General features: G+C 43.8%; 1 protein-coding gene across 4 annotated transcripts in view; it reads right to left on the reverse strand.

Moving 5' to 3' along the window:
• Window positions 1–12027: 12027 nt before the first annotated feature.
• The window catches only part of CARD11 (caspase recruitment domain family member 11), a 98895-nt gene continuing 94464 nt past the window's right edge, over window positions 12028–16458 (reverse strand). For all 4 annotated transcript variants that reach the window (XM_061599472.1, XM_061599469.1, XM_061599471.1 and 1 more), the window contains exons 23-24: window positions 16023–16138; window positions 12028–13795 (exon numbers count right to left, since the gene is read on the reverse strand). In XM_061599472.1, coding sequence (XP_061455456.1) covers window positions 13591–13795; window positions 16023–16138 — 321 coding nt within the window. In that variant the 3' untranslated portion in view covers window positions 12028–13590. The remainder of the gene's footprint in view (window positions 13796–16022; window positions 16139–16458) is intronic.

The raw sequence follows: 16458 nt of genomic DNA on the forward strand, positions 1-16458 counted from the left end.
AGTCTCCCAACCCTAATCTAACCCTATGACCACAGCGCCACAAGGACCTTCTTATGGGGGAGGGAGAGTATTCAAGAACATTGTTACATGCACCCTAATCTCCAAGGGGTTAGAGATCCCAGAGGGCTCAATGCATACTCTCGGTTTCAATTCTAGAGGTTTGTGGTGCCTGTTGACAGGTGGAAGAACCTGTTCCTGGCAACCCTGAAATCACTGGTTAAGAGAATGTTTTAAACTGTTTTTAGATTTTTTAAAAAAAATATTAATTATTGATGTGTTTGCAGCCCTGGGTTCGTTTAGGCAGAAGGGTGGGATATTAGTACCACTCCCTATATATATGTATATATGTGTGTGTGTATATATATTGTATTTTATGTATTTTAATTTATTTTAATGTTTTTGTGATTTTACTGTTTACAATTTTATTATGTACGTGTTTGATTTTATTTTTGTAAGCCACCCAGAGTGCCCTATTATAGGCTAGAAGGGCGGGATAGAAATATTTTAAAATAAATAAATAAAATAAAATAAATACTAAATAAATAAATAAATAAAATTCTCAGCTGAGTCCCAGGTCTGAGTGCCAGCTCTGTTCTCTTAACCCCCCCACCAATGAACAACATCTTTCCACCACCTGCATTTTGCAGTGGTACAGGCCAGAGGTCTGTCTCCTCATTCTCCACAATGTGTCAAATAGCTCACAGCTGCCAGTCATCAAGCAGACAGAATCAAATGATGTCCGTGCATGAACAAACTGTTCCAGAATGCACTCAGCCTGCTGCAGGAGATATGTGTAGGTTTCAGTTGGAATACTGCAGGCGCCTCTTGTTAGTCTTCCCTGCCCCATTAAATAGGTGAATAGAGGATGGCATCTCCAAATCAAACAGCCAGTGCAGAAGCAACTGCCTGTCTTCATCCCTTCTGGCTTATTTACCCAAGCCCTGCACAGGTATATCTGCAGGGATATTTCACCATCTGCATGGCTCAATCTTGTCTGGGATGTAACTTTTAGCCTACTTTTACCTATAGAGGGAGCTAGGGTACTTTGAAAGGAGCATGCCACCATATAACCCAAGTTCAACAAATCTTTTCTATTTTTCTTTCCTGTTACTACAAGTGTCTAAAGAGAAAAGAGCACAGGATGAAAATCTTGAGAGAGAGAACCAGTTGTCAGTGTTCCAAGCTGAGTGCAATAAATTATGGACTCTAATAACAAAAATAATATTAAGAATGAATTAAACCAGTGCCAGATTAACAAAGATATCTACTGCTTCCAGTCTCTGATCAGTGCTGTTGAATTGTGCCTTATCCAGGTTTCTAAACCTGGTTCTGGTCTCATCCATCACAGCTGGCGTATGTGTGTGTGTGTGTGTGTGTGTGTGAGTGACATTGTGCACACCCATCCTTCCAGCTCTTTCCTCCCATCAGTCACAAAGCTTGCACTTGTACAATGCGTTTAGGATATGAAGGGCTCAAACTGATATTTCCCAGACTTCCTGCTAGCAAACAACGACCCTAAAATTGGCTCTGCTCATGGGATCAGCTTAGCTTTCACTTAACCCCTACTGGCCTGGTGCCCTATGGTACAGTGGCTCAACTATCCTTCCTGCTGCTCCTGAAAACCAGCGAGAAAACGATTATTTGGTGCAGCCCAAGGACAAAAGTTACGGGGTTGGGGAAGGAAAATAAAACACGAGGAAGAAAACTCCCTCCAGTTGGATTTGACGTCACCCAGCTTGGAACGTAAGGAGAGCCATACTTGCTCAGACCAATGGTTTATGCAGCCCCCATTGTGCTCCTGATGGAGTCATTTAATAGTCAGCTCCCTATTATTGACTTCTCGTGAGCAGCCAAATACTCATTATGAACGTGCATTCCCAGACTGCCGTAGTTTAATAGCTATTGATGGTCCTACCTCTTCTGCGTGTTCCCAGGCATCCTCTGAACTCTGCAGTCCTGTTTGCCACCATTGCTTCTTGGGATGGTGCGTATTACAGATCCCACAAGAAGCAGTGAAAGCCACCAACTTGGATGGCTTTAAAAGAAGATTAGACAAGTCCATGGAGGAGAATAAGGCTATCAGTGGTTGCTAGACAGGATGGCTGTGCTCTGCCACCATAGTCAGAGGAAGTATGCTTCTGAAAACCAGTTGCCGGAAGGCGCAGGGGGAGAGTGTATTTATCCACATGGAAATCAACTGATGGAGGGCTTGCCCACATGTGAGCAGGATCTTGCTGCAAATACACTCCTTTTACCTTGGAAATTGGTTGGAGTGCTTCACACAGCAGGCTGAATTCCAGCTGCAAAGCCAATGTCTTCCAGCCATGTCAGTGGGGGTTCCATTGTGTTGGATCAATCCTGATGGCTGTTTGCGGCCCGCCTCCTAATTGGATATCCCCACTCTCTCTGTTTGCAAACGAATTGGGCATGTGCAAATTTGTTTAACTGCAGGTGAGAGTTTTTTTTAAAAAATTGTTCCCTCTTAGGAAGGAAGTACTCAGTTGTGCACTTCTGGAGCAGTGAGAAGAAAAGAGCAGAGCTCTCCATTATTTATTTTCTGGATATCTAGAAAGCTGCACATTCTTAAAACTGATATTTTTAGGTGCTGTCTCTGTTATCTTTTCAGCGCCTTTTGAAGACTTTCCTCTTTCAACAGGCCTTTTAAGTTGAGACCTATCCCAGTGTGTGTCTGTGTTGGAATTGCTTTTTAATATGTTTCTTTTTTAAACATTATGTTTTTAACCCTTTAAAATGTTTTTAAAGCTTTAAAAAAATGTTTTAAAAGTTTTTTTTTTTGGTGTATTTTAAGGTCTGTTTTTATGATGTTCTGATGTGTTTTTAGTGCTTTTGTTTGCTGCCCTGGGCTCCTGCTGGGAGGAAGGGTGGAATATAAATCAAATAATAAATAAATAAATAATTCCAAATGTAGAAATGTTTAATGTGGCTTGCTTGTGAAGTTGGGGTGCGTGTGCAAATCTGAGAGGTCAAAAGAATACCTCTGTGACCATTCAGGAGCACACAGGAAATTATTACAAACAGAGCTGGGAAATAAATGAAAGCATGGAGGAAATCATGAGCATGGAAACAGAAACAGCAAAAAGTGGCAATTCATCCACTGACCAAAAACCACCAAAACAAATCATCTGTGACCCCAAGCAGAGCAGTTTGGAACCTGATTTCTCCCAACTTATTGGATTATCTCCAAAATTGATGTTGTTTGAGGGTAACATCCTGTGGGCCACGCAAATTAAATGGGAATGCAAACAATTGCAAATACACAGTAAACTCTAGTGTGGACAAGCCCTGAAACTTGTATGATTAATCTACAAAAATGTCTTCAATTGGGCAACAACGCTGTTGGGTACCAAACATCCTGGACACGTAGTGAGGGATAGGTGTATTCTGTGCTAAAACATTAAAGTTCAGCACCAATTTTGAACAGATTATGCATAATTTTGAAAAAATATGCTAATTATGAAAAGGTGCATAATTTAACCATATTGCATAATTAATTCTGTCATTTTCAGTATTTTGCATAATTCTGGTTTGCTAGACATGAGCAGGAACAGAGAGCTATGCAGAACTGAAGAGTATCATCACAGTCTTAAGGGCTAGAAACTTGCTTAAAAAAAGAAATCTAAGATTTCTGGAAACCAGTTCTGTGACCAATACTATATACATGCCTTTTTAAAGACATGCCTACTGATGGTACCGCTGAGTTCTGCATTATTGGCTCTGAATAACTAACAGCAACAGTTAGATGGACACAGCAGGATGTTTTGTCTCATAGTCACGGAGATCATGATCCCAGTTGGCTGCTCTTATCACCATGGAAATAAGCCAGTGCATAGGCCGTTTAGCAGAGGAATTTGGGAACGCGCCCCATCATGCTGCATGGCTTGTTTCTGGAGGCTTGCAAAGTAAATACTGATAATAAACAGTGATGGGAAAATCAATGGAACAAATGAATCACCAGCCCTGCCATATTTCAGCTTCCCCTGTCTCATTGTTGCTGCTTTGATTAATAACGAGCAATCTGATAATGAGCAGAGCCTCCCTATGGCCAGGGGAACATGGATTGCTTCTCGCAGAAAAAGACAGCAAGGCTGGCAAAAAGCCATCATTCACAGGAGGAGGGCTGGCTTTGAAACAATGGCTCAGTCTCCCAAGGTGATTGGAGATGCGTGACCATGAAGTTGGTCTGGAGGGTCAAGGGGGCAACACAGAGCGCACCAAAGAAAACAGGTGTGGAGAAGGAGTCACAACTCCACCACCACACAAACAGCACAGAAAGTGTTCGCTGATCTGGCTGGGCTATACATTCTTCCAGGTCAAGGGGAAGTTGCCTGGTAACTTCCTTGCACAGTGCCGCATCCTGGTTACATCCCTTCCTGTTTGCCTCTTCCCCAAATATCACTCCTGGCACATCAGCTTTCATCCTGGTTAGCAAGCACCTCAGCCTCCCTTCAGCCAGGATGATGCCATGAGCATCAAGGCAAGAGCTCAGGGTGGCCAGGTGTCCTACTTTACAGAGAAGAGTTCTCTCGTCTGGAGAGCTGCCTGGTTTAAAGAGTCCTACAGAGGGAGAGCCTTGACATTGCCCAGTCACAGTGAGCATTCATTCACCTGGACAGCAGAGTGAGTAGGTAGGCATACTGACTGCTGCCTTCTCTGTTGTGGTGAGATGTATTTCTGTTTAAATTATAATTATTTCTAATTTGCATCTATACAAATAATATCAGCATATGCAAAATTTTGCTACTGCTTGTCATCCTTTTTAGCAATGAAGAAGCCCTCCCTCCCCCCCCTAACAGCTATAGGAGCTTCCTGGTAACGCTGGTCCTGTGGCTATTCAAGCTTGGCTCTGACTTGGCTGCGGATGGGCCTGCTCTGATGACAGAGAATGACCTCTCTCTCCATTCCACTCTCTCCTGTCTCTGTGCACATCTGTTGTTTGGAATAAAATCGATATACCTGTTTGTTCTAAGCTGTCAGCCCACTTTTGATGTCTAATATCTGATGAAGCAGTCACTTTGGGGTAGATATTTACATTCAAGTGGTCCTTTTATCACTCACCATCTGGTTTTAAATGGATCTTTCTTTTTTAACCCTTTCCATGTCAACTAATGGTAGATGCAACTCTCAAAAGGCTGCATGTGATCTGAACATCAGAGGGTTTCTGAAACAGAAAAAGAGAGCATCTGCATTGGATGCAGAAAATGCCAAGTTCAGTCTCTGGCATCTCCAGGAAGGGCTGGCAATGTACCCAGTCTGGAATCTTGGAGAGTGGCTGCCAGTCAGTGTAGACAATACTGAGCTGGATGGATCAATGGTCTGACTCAGTATAAGGCCACTTCTTATGTGCTTGTGTGACTCACACGTGAGGTGAACATATAAAAGAAGATTTAGCTGTGCCCAGATTCCTAGTTGTTACAAATTGGATTCAGAATCAGGTTTGTTTTTGTGTTGTTTTTTAAAAAAATCAGACTAGAAGCCATCCTGGGGTGCTGTAGGATTGCTGTGTTTATGCTGTGAGGCTGTTTGCAGAAGTGATGTTAAAAACACTTTTAAGCTCTGGAGTAATAATGGCTGGCATGTATAAAATGCTTTTGAGCATTCAGTGCTCTGTGCAAACACTGGTGCAGCAATCTTTAAAACAAGCCTGTAAAAAAGGCTGGGTATTATTGTCCCCAAATTGTGCATCTTTCCCAACTTGCCAAGGACAGCTTTTTCCACCCCAGGGCCCTGTCCTGCTAAATCCCTGTCCCTCCTGTTGGCCAAGAAACTGGTACAAAATTGGAGAAACTGCCAATCAATGTGAGAAAACGGAATGTAGACATAGAATCTTTTACCAGCAATTGGAGGAAGCTTGTATGATTCTGAAACAGTAATTGTACTACTAGATGGGTCATAGAATCAAACAGTTGGAAGGGGCCTATAAGGCCATCGAGTCCCACTTCCTGCTCTATGCAGGAATCCAAATAGAAGCATAATTTGGGTCCTGCACTGTATTTTTCCTCACCAACATTGGGAGCCAATAGGGTGCATGTTGTGATTATAATATGCATAGCATTAACTGGGGTGGTGAAGGGAAGCAAACACTGTTACCTTTCTCTTTTTCTCATTTTTCCAATGGCGCCTCTTGCCCATGGCACCAAAATGGATAGAGAGGATAAGGTGGATATAGATAATTACAGGAGTGTGGAGTATTATTACAGCAAGAAAGCACAGAACACCTGAAGCTGCCTTATCCTGACTTTAGGTTCATCCAACCCAGTATTGTCCACTTTGACTGGCAGCAGCTGTCCAGTTTCTTAAGCAGGTCCCCTTCCTCTCATCACCAACCACCTGGAGATATTGGGGGTTGACCTTGTGATCTTCTCCATGCAAAGCATGTGATCTACCACTGAACTATCCTCCTTAAATGACAGAGCTAACCTTCCGAGGCAAAAGATGCTCTACAGGAGATAGCAACTTAAGAAGGAAGAAAAATCTGGGGTAACATGGAAGTGTCCTAATCCAGTTTATTTATGCAGGTAGTCCTTATGAACTGGAAGGGTTGGGAAAGGATATTGTTAAGATCTTGGAAGAGGAAAGCCACATTATCTGACTATTCCCCCAAACGTCTGAGATGCTGTTAAAGATGGGCAATAAGGAAACAGAAACTATAAGCAGGAATGGGGAACATCTGTGGCCCCCCAGGTGTTGATGGACTCCAGCCAGCATGATCAGTGGTTAGGGATGATGGGAGTTGTAGTCCAGCAACATCCAGAGAGCACCAGGTTCCCCAACCCTGTTGTAAAAAGCTGCATCAGAAATGGTTCTTTATGGTGAAGCATTAGGGCATAACTCATCCCTTGGTTTCAAAGAGCAGCAAGATCTGTGTGACACATACTTCAGGGTCAATAATCACTTAATAGAAGTCGCACAGGACTTGGAGTTTGAAAGAGTTGGTTTCCAAATGGCAAATCTCCTGTGTTGAATAAGTGAAGCAGTAAGGGAGACAGTGCAAAGCCCACATAAATTTCACTCAGCCCTGAAGCTGATGCTGTATAAATACAGAAAAGTTAAGATTGAAAACAACCTTTAAAACATTGTGGATACAGAAACTGTTGAGCATTTTCACCTAGGATGGCCATCCAATTAAAGGATTTAGTGTCTTGATTAGTTTTTAAGTGTTTTGGATGTAACAACTGATTGACTTAATTTGCCTCCCAAGATAAAGGCTATAAAAAGTTGCGTGTGGCCTGGCCTAAACCATCACTTATCTCTATAGTAAGTCCCTTCAGTGGTCTTCAGCGGATCCTTCCAATCACAGAGAGTTTCTTTGTGGGCCTGGGACAGTGTTTGGAAAGCTAACTTTAAAAGGAACTAGTTCTAGTTCAAGTTCATCCTGTCAAAATAGGAAGATCGTCAGTTCAAGATCGTTCTTTTACAAGCAAACTAATTCAGTTCAAGATCATCCAAATGAACTTTTTATTCATAAAAGTTCATCCTTGGTTAAAAAAAGTTCGAGGATTCAGAATGTTTATAAGCTGCTGTATAGTATGAAGTACTCTATGAAGTATAGAGTCCAAAAGTAAATCAGAGCCCACACACAAGAAAGAAGATGTCTAACAAACAGAATATCAATATGTAATTCCCCCCCCCATAATTGTATTTCCATACTAGAAAAGGCTTGCCCTGTTTAATTTTTACTTGCCGCCCAGCTGTCAAAAGTACAAGGCATCATTCCCTTTGTGCACTTTTCACTGGAAGCTGTTCCTGTTGGAAAAGACCTAAACTCTGCAGCAAGGAAGATACAGGAAATGCCTCACATTCCTTTCTTCAGATTGTTTAGTAACAATGATTAAGTGATTAACCATTCTTAGCACCTCAGTATCTGCCTAATAAGCCTTAGAACAGGGATTGCCAACCTATCACTTGTGGGTACCATGGCACCTGTGAAGACCTTCAGTAGTACCTCCAGCAGGAAGCCCAGAATCTGAGCTTTCATTTATATTAAAAAAGGAAGTCCTTAACATTGCTTCAAAGTTTTGTTTTCTAATCTTCTGTATAGATGTCTAATTTACTTTTTTTTAAGTGGAAACTAAGAGTCTAAGCCTCCTGCAAAGGGGTGGGTGGGTGAGGAATGAACATGAAGATGAATTAGAAATCATTCAAAGTTCTACCTTAAAATAAACATAATTCACTTTTAGCTCACCCAGCAAGTATGGGAACTATTTTCAGGGGTACCTCAGAGATTTTATTTATTTAAATATTTATTTAAAACATTTCTATGCCACTCTATCTTCCTGGAAAGCTCAGAGCGGCGAACAACTCTATAATAAAAGAACATAGACAAAAATACCTTATAAAAACAAGACATACAACCATAAATACAAACTTATAAGATAAGGTTAAAATAGTAAAACTATATACAGTAAAATAAACAACATCATTACTCCATAGTCTCTCATGGTCAAGAGATTTCCTATTCCTCAGTCCAGGTTAAATGCGAGATGGAAAAGGAACATCTTGACCTGGCGACGGAATGCCGGAAGCGAGAAGGCCGACTGGACCTCTATTGGCAAGGAATTCCAGAGTCTAGGGGCGATAACAGAGAACGTCCTGTCTCTGGTTCCTGAAAGATGAACTTGTGTGGATGAAGGTATCCTAAGGAACAAATTATCGGAGGACCTGAGAGAACGGGGGGGTTCATAAGAAGACAACCGATCGGACAGATAGACAGGGCCCAGGCCGTGAAGGGCTTTAAAGGCCAACACCAGCACCTTGAATTGAGTCCGGAAGCAAATCGGCAACCAGTGAAGCTGTTGCAACAGGGGGGTTGTATGGGCATGAATGTCAGCCCCTGTCAGCATTTTAGAACTAGTTCAGTGATGTTCATTCCAAGCACTAGCCCTAGATGTTCTTCGAGGCATCCGTTATTTGCATGAAAATTCTCCACGTGATCCAGAACATCTAGCCAGCAGGTCACACTAGCCCCCTTCAGTCATTATAATAAAGAGAGTTATTTCAAACACGTTGGGGAGTGAGGGGGTGATGAGCATGCTAGCTCCCTGTCCCATTGCCCTCCAACTCATGCAGGACAATCCTCAGGATGGCTTCTGTACTTGTGGAGGCTTCCAAAATGCACAGGGAACCTCCAGAAATGTGGTGGAGCAAGCAGGGTCATTCTCACCGCCCCCCCTTAAGATGTTTGCTTAATTTTTTATCATAACACCTGAAGAGGACTACTGATAAAGGAACATGTGGTTAAGGTGGACCAGTAGATTGTACTGTAGCACCATCAATCCAGCTTAATGGTGTGATGTTGGAGAACGTTGATCACTTCCCCTATCACAGCAGCTATCTATCTGTAAAAGCTGACATAGATGCTGAAATTCAGCATTGTCTGAGCTCTGCGAGTGCCGCATTCTCCCAAATGAAGCATAGAGTGTTTGAGGATCGGGATATTCGCAGGGAGACCAAAATGCTGATTTACGAAGCCATCGTACTACCGACCTTACTGTATGCCTGTGAAACATGGACCATTTATAAAAACCACTCCCAACATCTTGAAAGATTCCACCAAAGCTGCCTCCGGAAAATCCTGGAAATTACTTGGGAAGACAGACGGACTAATGTTAGCATTTTGGAAGAAGCAAAGACTACCAGTGTTGAAACAATGATCCTTGAACATCAACTTCACTGGACCAGACATGTTGTTCAAATGCCTAATCACCGTCTTCCAAAGCAGCTACTTTACTCCCAACTTAAGGATGGAAAACAGAACATCAGTGGACAGCAAAAGAGATTTAAAGATGTTCTTAAAGTGAATCTAAAAAAATGTAACATGAACATTGACAACTGGGAAATCTTGGCCCATGAACGTCCCAAATGGAGGTCGGCTATTATCAAAGGTGCTGTGGACTTCGAAGAAGCATGCAGGGCGAACGAGACAAACGAGCTAAGCGGAAGGCACGTCAAACTAATCCTCATCACGACCATCTTCCATCTGGAAACCTATGTCCTCACTGTGGGAGGCTGTGTGGATCCAGAATTGGCCTCCACAGTCACTTACGGACTCACCGTTAAAGATCTTGTCTTGGAAGACAATCTTACTCGGCCATGAGTGATTGCCAATGAAATGATGGATGGCTCTATAAGGCTGTTACATGATGAAAGAGTTGGGTGGTGGGAGTCAGGTGAGGATTGAGCAGTGCTGACTCCAGATTCTAGAAGACCCTCCACGGGCCCCCTCTGTCCTCAACATCATTGTTGCCACCTGTTGCTGGTGCAGCGCTTGCTTGCTTGCTGGGCAGAGCAAGAAGGCAGCAGCATCTACTTTTGTCTGGGCCAGAGTGACAGGGGGTTGAGCAAGCAGGCTGCAGTGCTGAAGAGGGGTGGTCCAGGGGTCTCTTGGCAGGGTTTGGGCTCTCGTCAGGTGCCCATCCATGCCAACCAGCTCCAGCCCTCCCATTAGGCAGAATGAGGCAGCTGCATGCTATGCAGCCTGCCTTGCACTCTCTACCTTGGTGTTATGGAGGACATTGCCCACCCCCAGTGTTGAAGTAAGATTTAGCTGACGCCACAGTTGGTTCCCGCATGCGACATGAGGGGGTGCCATTTTGTCCTTTGCCTCAAGCAGCAAAATATCTTGGGCTGGTCTTGATGCTGGACCCTTGAGAGGGGCCTGGAGCCCCAGGAATGAACATGCTGACAGAAAGATCCTCTCAAGGAATAGACTGGCAGTAGTTCTTTGCATTTCCAGACTGCAGAGAGGACAGCACATGAGGTTTTGAAAATATTTTGGTAACTTTGTCTCACTCAAAATTTGGTAAGACCACCAGGGCCAGACACAATTGCTTTTGGGGCCAACAATTTGCTTGGTGGGCTAACCTGTCCCAGATGATCCTTAGGTCCCTCCACTGGTAGCTGGTGCCCGTTGGGGCTGGAAGGACGGAAGGCTGGGGGGCGATAGGTGGAGCCAGCGACAAGCAGAGCCAACTAATTCTGGTTTTGCCCCCATCCTCCTCCCTGCTGATTGGAGGAGCCTGGCAGCCAGGGCCACCCCCGGACTGGCTATAAGTAAGGTGAAAGGCCAATGGAGACTGGCCTATGGCAGACAAGTGGGGCAGTGCCTCATCTGCCCTAGCGGGCCAGCCTCCATTGGATCCCTGTCAGCCTAGGATGTGGCCAGTACTCCCACTCCAACAGTTAGCTTTAACTGCTCTCTCTCGAGCTCCTACAGAATGGAATAATAAATCATGCTGCTCAAAAATCCTAATTTTTTGCATATGTGTTTGCCCTGGTCTGCTAGTCCGCATGATACAAACATTCTGCATGTCTGCAGCTCTGTGATTAGTCTACTCGGTGTGCGTAACGTAGATTGATCATGTGGTCTGTGCTGCCAACCCAAGGCCATGAATACAGATCAGCAGAATCTGCTAAGAGAAATATCTAAGTGGGCTAGTGATGCATTTATAGTCACTGGGGCTAATCTCCATTTTAACTAGGTAGGGGAAGATGAAACACTCTCGCCACCCTCCTCCTCCCCAAATGGTGCTCTCTGCTATAGCAAAAAGGGAAAAAACAAATAAACAAACAACAAGATTGACGGGCTAGCCTCCAGCCAGCATGTTGGCACAGAAAGAAAATCAAATACTGTGAAATAAAGTTTGTAGGAAATCCTCACCAGCAACAAATCCCTTACGCACTGAACCGCATGCTCCTGGCTTTATATAATACAAAATCATTTGATCAGCTGGGCAAAGCCGATTGGTAAAGAAAAGCTGTCTAATTTCCTTGTTTTTATTATTGCAGATGCTGAATCCCACCTTACCACCGTAATGCAGCATTTCCCTCTCCATAAAATATATTATATATAAGCCCATTTATAAATAACCTTCAAATTTCTCCTCCAATTATCCCTCTTCAACTGCTGGCACCAACTTTACACCAAAACCACATTTGAGTTTCTCCTTACATCTTTTTCTCTCAACCCACAGCCTGCTGCAATCAGCGAAAGGACTAAAAGCCGCAGTGTTTCCAATGGTGCAATTTATTAGAGAGAGAGAGAGAGAGACTGTTATTTTTATGTGCTCATAAATGTTTTTATAGAACAAAATATGTCAAGTGACAAGGCAGTTTGCTATGGGTATGTGGAAAAACTCACTGCTTAATTTAAGATTTTCAAGTGGGGGAATTGTTCTAGCTGCCAGCCACAAAGCCCCCGGCAATCTGTATTCTTCAAAGGGCTGGATTTAAACAGTCCTCGTCTGCTGCAGGCATAGGACACAATCTGCCAGGCACAGCTGTGCAACCTCAATTTATTTTAGACCCATGTAAGCCCCATTGAGGCGTAGAAGCTCATGGCAGGAGGGCCTGGTGGACTGTTCTTTTGACACTACAGACAACCAACATTTCTAAGGCTAATGGCACATCTACACTATGGACTTAAGCTGGTTTAACAGGAGCACTGCTGAGAAACGCCTCCCCTTGGCAGCAAGTTTCCAGCACTCCTTGAGAAAAAATTCATCTATTCATTTGCATTGCCCTACTCTCCATGGACCTCAGCGGTGTCATCCCATAGTCATATTTGATTGGCCATGTAGAGATGTCAGGTCATCATCCTGCATTATGTGATCCCTGATTGTGTGGGAGCACAGAGGTGTAACACCTCCTCTTGATTCCATGATCCCTTATTGGGTGGTCCCTTATTGGGAGGATGCGGCAGTATTTGGCATGGGGGATGGTGCCAAAGCAGCATCAGTTGTTACAGGAAACTATGGATCTGAACAGGGTTGAAAAAAGGTGAATAGCTGTATAATTGAAATCTTTTTCAGGAAACATTTCTATCTTTCTAAGATTACTACGTTCTATCTGAAAATTGAAACTGAAGAGTATTCAGCACAGTTGTATATAATGGCCATTCTCAGTCCTGGGCAAACTCTGGAAATCGTAAAGCCATGTAAAGAAAGGGAAAAGTGGTTAGGGATCTCAAACAGAGAATTCTAAGCCGTTTCCTACATGATAATTCCCAAGGTTCCTTGGTGAAAGTCATGACAAACTGGCACAAAATTGATATATATTTTGTAGTGAAATATAAGAGTCGCTTTGCTATCAAGCCTGGAATCCTCTCCCATGGAATGCATTCTTTTGTGGCCTGAGGATGGGCCCCCTCTCCCATCAAGTTGAACCAACCTCTCCAAAGAGACTTTGTTGGTGGGAGTCACCAGTCCTTCTTAGCAACTGTGAAAACCCCCTTAGTGTGAGCCTCCATTTCCCAGTTTGAGAACTGCAGAGATAGGTTTATAGTACAAACTTATCTTCGAGATCTCCATCCTTCAGTGCTGCTCCAGAAGAGATGCATATCTGTGGCACAATGGCCAACCCCTCTAGCGGCAGAATCCTGGTCAAAATTCTAATGTAGCATCTGGGGTGCTGATTGCCAAGCACTCACAGCCTTTGATTCCTGTCTCATGCTCAGTCCCCAGCAGTTGGTAAAGATGGAACATGGGTGGTGGGCTCTACATCAGAGGCATCTCAGAGCCTCCAGCACTGCTTTCTGAAGTGACCAGCAGGTTCTCTGTTGTTCCCTGTTATGCTTCACAACTGATCCTCATCAATCCAGATGGTCTTCTGCTGTTCTTCCCAAACCTTTTCCTTGATGCTCCGGAGGAGGTCCTCAATGCTGTTCCAGGTATCTGCTTCCAAGGAGGCATATAGGCAAGGCAAGCCTTCCAGTTCTTTTTCATTCTGACGGCACATCCGTAATACTTCATCCTCTACCTCTGGCTTTGGGAGCAACTTCCTGTACCACGTAAGGAAACAAAGAAGACATGGGTTACACAAAGAAGGCTTGCATCGCACACACACATTTCTTTCCATTTAAACAAGTTCCCACAGCTTCTTAGTGCACTCCTGAGTCCTGAGCCAACACAACAACACAACATGGCCAAGTGTTATGAAGTGTCTAATCCTAGCTCTCTCTTGAATGTACCTGTAGAGATGGGTGAATGTGTACATTTCAGTTTCTCCGTGTTTCTCATTCTTTCAACCTTACGTCCAGCTCTTTTCCACATTTTTATCTTTAAAAAATCCTCATGAAAATTCACCAGCATTTTAGTGCAAATTTCTCCTAATACATGCATATTTGTATGCAATTTTGCCTAAAGCACAATTTAGCAAAGCAAATTTATGTAATATAATGGATTTTTGCACGTGATTTTCACTAATACATGCATCTTTATGCACACTTTGCCCTGGTATATGCATTTTTGTACACATTACTCTCCCAAAGCACTGAAAAATTCAGAGAAGTGCAAATTTCAAAGGTTGGCTGTGTTTTGGTTCACATATGGTTTCACAGCATGCAAATTAGGTAAGTTCACCCCTAAATGCAAACTGAATTGAAGGAAAGGCACTTTGCACATGGGCACGTTGCTAACTTTTGTTGGGGAAATGAATTTGTTCCGTTTGAATGATGTATTATGAATCGAGCATTGTTTTCCTGAAAAATTATTCTCCAGGTCAGAATGTAAAATGATATTCTGTACATGCAGGAGCACTTGAGTTTTCAACTGCCCCTAAAAAATTCATTTATTTTTCGTTCAAGTCCGGGACACAAATCACAACTCAGAGCTGTGTAAAAGTCCTCAACAGCAGATGACTCCGCAGAGATGCCTTTTGATAACAACAACCATGAAAGTAAAAATTTTAAAAGACTGCACTAACACGATGAACTGGGAGGGAACTTTCAGGAAAAAAAGAAGTGTGCTGTGTGTGGGCACAGGAACCTCAGAGAAAGCTTGTGAACACTCTGCTGTTTCCAGATCAAGCTGAAGAGAATTCACTCATGGTCAACTGCCTACTTCATTATTTTTCAGAGCTCAAGTCTAGTACTGAAAGAGGTTCTACAACTGCTCCCTTTGGCTGAAGTTACACCCTGCTTCCATGGAAGAACATTTGAAGAAACAGAAAGATGGAAAAAATGAAAAAGTGTGTGTGTCTGTGTGGAGAAATGGGGAAAGGAATCAGGGAAAAAATATTGAGTGGAAGAGGAAAGGAGGGGCTATTGACTAACAGAGCAATCCACTTCAGGGGTAGCTGCCGCCGGAGGAGCCGTCGGAAAGCTCCATTGCATCCACTTGCTGCTCAGAAGCCACTGGCTTGGCTGAACGCAGGCTCCATTGGGTGCCATGTGTGGAAGCCAGAAGGGAAGAGCCAGTTCCCATGAACAGGCCTATCCAGGAGCCAGTGCTCCCCGTAGACCACCATTAGAATGATTTTACTGTGCCAGTCTTTTTGCCAGCGGAACTTTGGGCCAGATCAGGACCCATGGAAATGCTCAAAGTAAGCCCCCCATGCTTCCCCCCCTGCCATGCCGTTTTCGGGGCTCCCGCCCTCTCCCACCAGCTCTTTGTCTGCCATGCTGGCCATCCCTGGCAAAGCCCCGGTGGAGTTGGCAGGCACCGGCGCTGTCACAGCTCAGCTGGGATGGAGGGTTTCTGCTAGTGGAGTTGGTGGTGCCGGGAGCCTACCAGTTCAGTTGGGGGTCCGCCACATCCAACTCCCCCAGCCCCGCATAAATTCAAGTTGAATTGCTCCGTAAAGAGGACATGTTAAAAAAACGTACAAAACATGTAGGGGAAAAACTAACATTATGTGGGGTGTGGGTTGGAGGGGAAGATGACAACATATTTACGGAAAAATTAGGATGTACAAGGAAGAGGCAGCCATTTTGTACAATGATGGCACGGGAAGGGAAAAGGAAAGTTGCTTTTTGCCTCTTCAGCTGCCTGGTTGCTGATTGCCCGGCCAAATGTGTTAAATTCTCAGGGGTTACCGGATTCCTGGATTTTTGTGCTCCTGATCCCCATCATGCTCAATTTCCCAAGAGGAGGAGGAAGAAAAGTACGGGATGGAAGAGTGCCAGACGTGAAATTACTGCTCAGGAGGGAAGAAATTGAATGGTTTTGTCCACCTTTGTTGATGACATCCAATGAATTACATCAGAATTATCAGGACATTCAACATACCTGAACTTCTTGATATTTTTTTCTGAGACTTTAATAAAGAGAACAATGGGGTATATCTTGGCTTTGATTAAATCCTTTGTGCAGCCGATTCCAGCTTCAAGCAGGCAATGTTTGTTCTGTAAACATGAAGTCAGGAGAAGGACTGTGATAAGTACATCTCGGGATTCGTAAGCACACAATCTCAAACAGGATCGGGCAAATCACGTCCCACTCATCACCCACCTGATCAAATGACTTGACACGTCTGCCCTTACCTTCAAAGCTCTCCAAGGATTTACCCCTCCTATCCTTGTGCCCAATTTCCTCCAAGACATCCCTGCCTGTCACTTTCACGCTTCCACTTCTGCTCTCTTTAATGACTTATGCCCAGGACCCCACATGCTGCCGCCACCTCTCTCCGAAACCATTTCTAAACTCACCTTCACCATAAAGTCGT

This window comes from Rhineura floridana, chromosome 17 (assembly GCF_030035675.1).
Source record: "Rhineura floridana isolate rRhiFlo1 chromosome 17, rRhiFlo1.hap2, whole genome shotgun sequence".
Taxonomy (NCBI): Eukaryota; Metazoa; Chordata; class Lepidosauria; order Squamata; family Rhineuridae; genus Rhineura; species Rhineura floridana.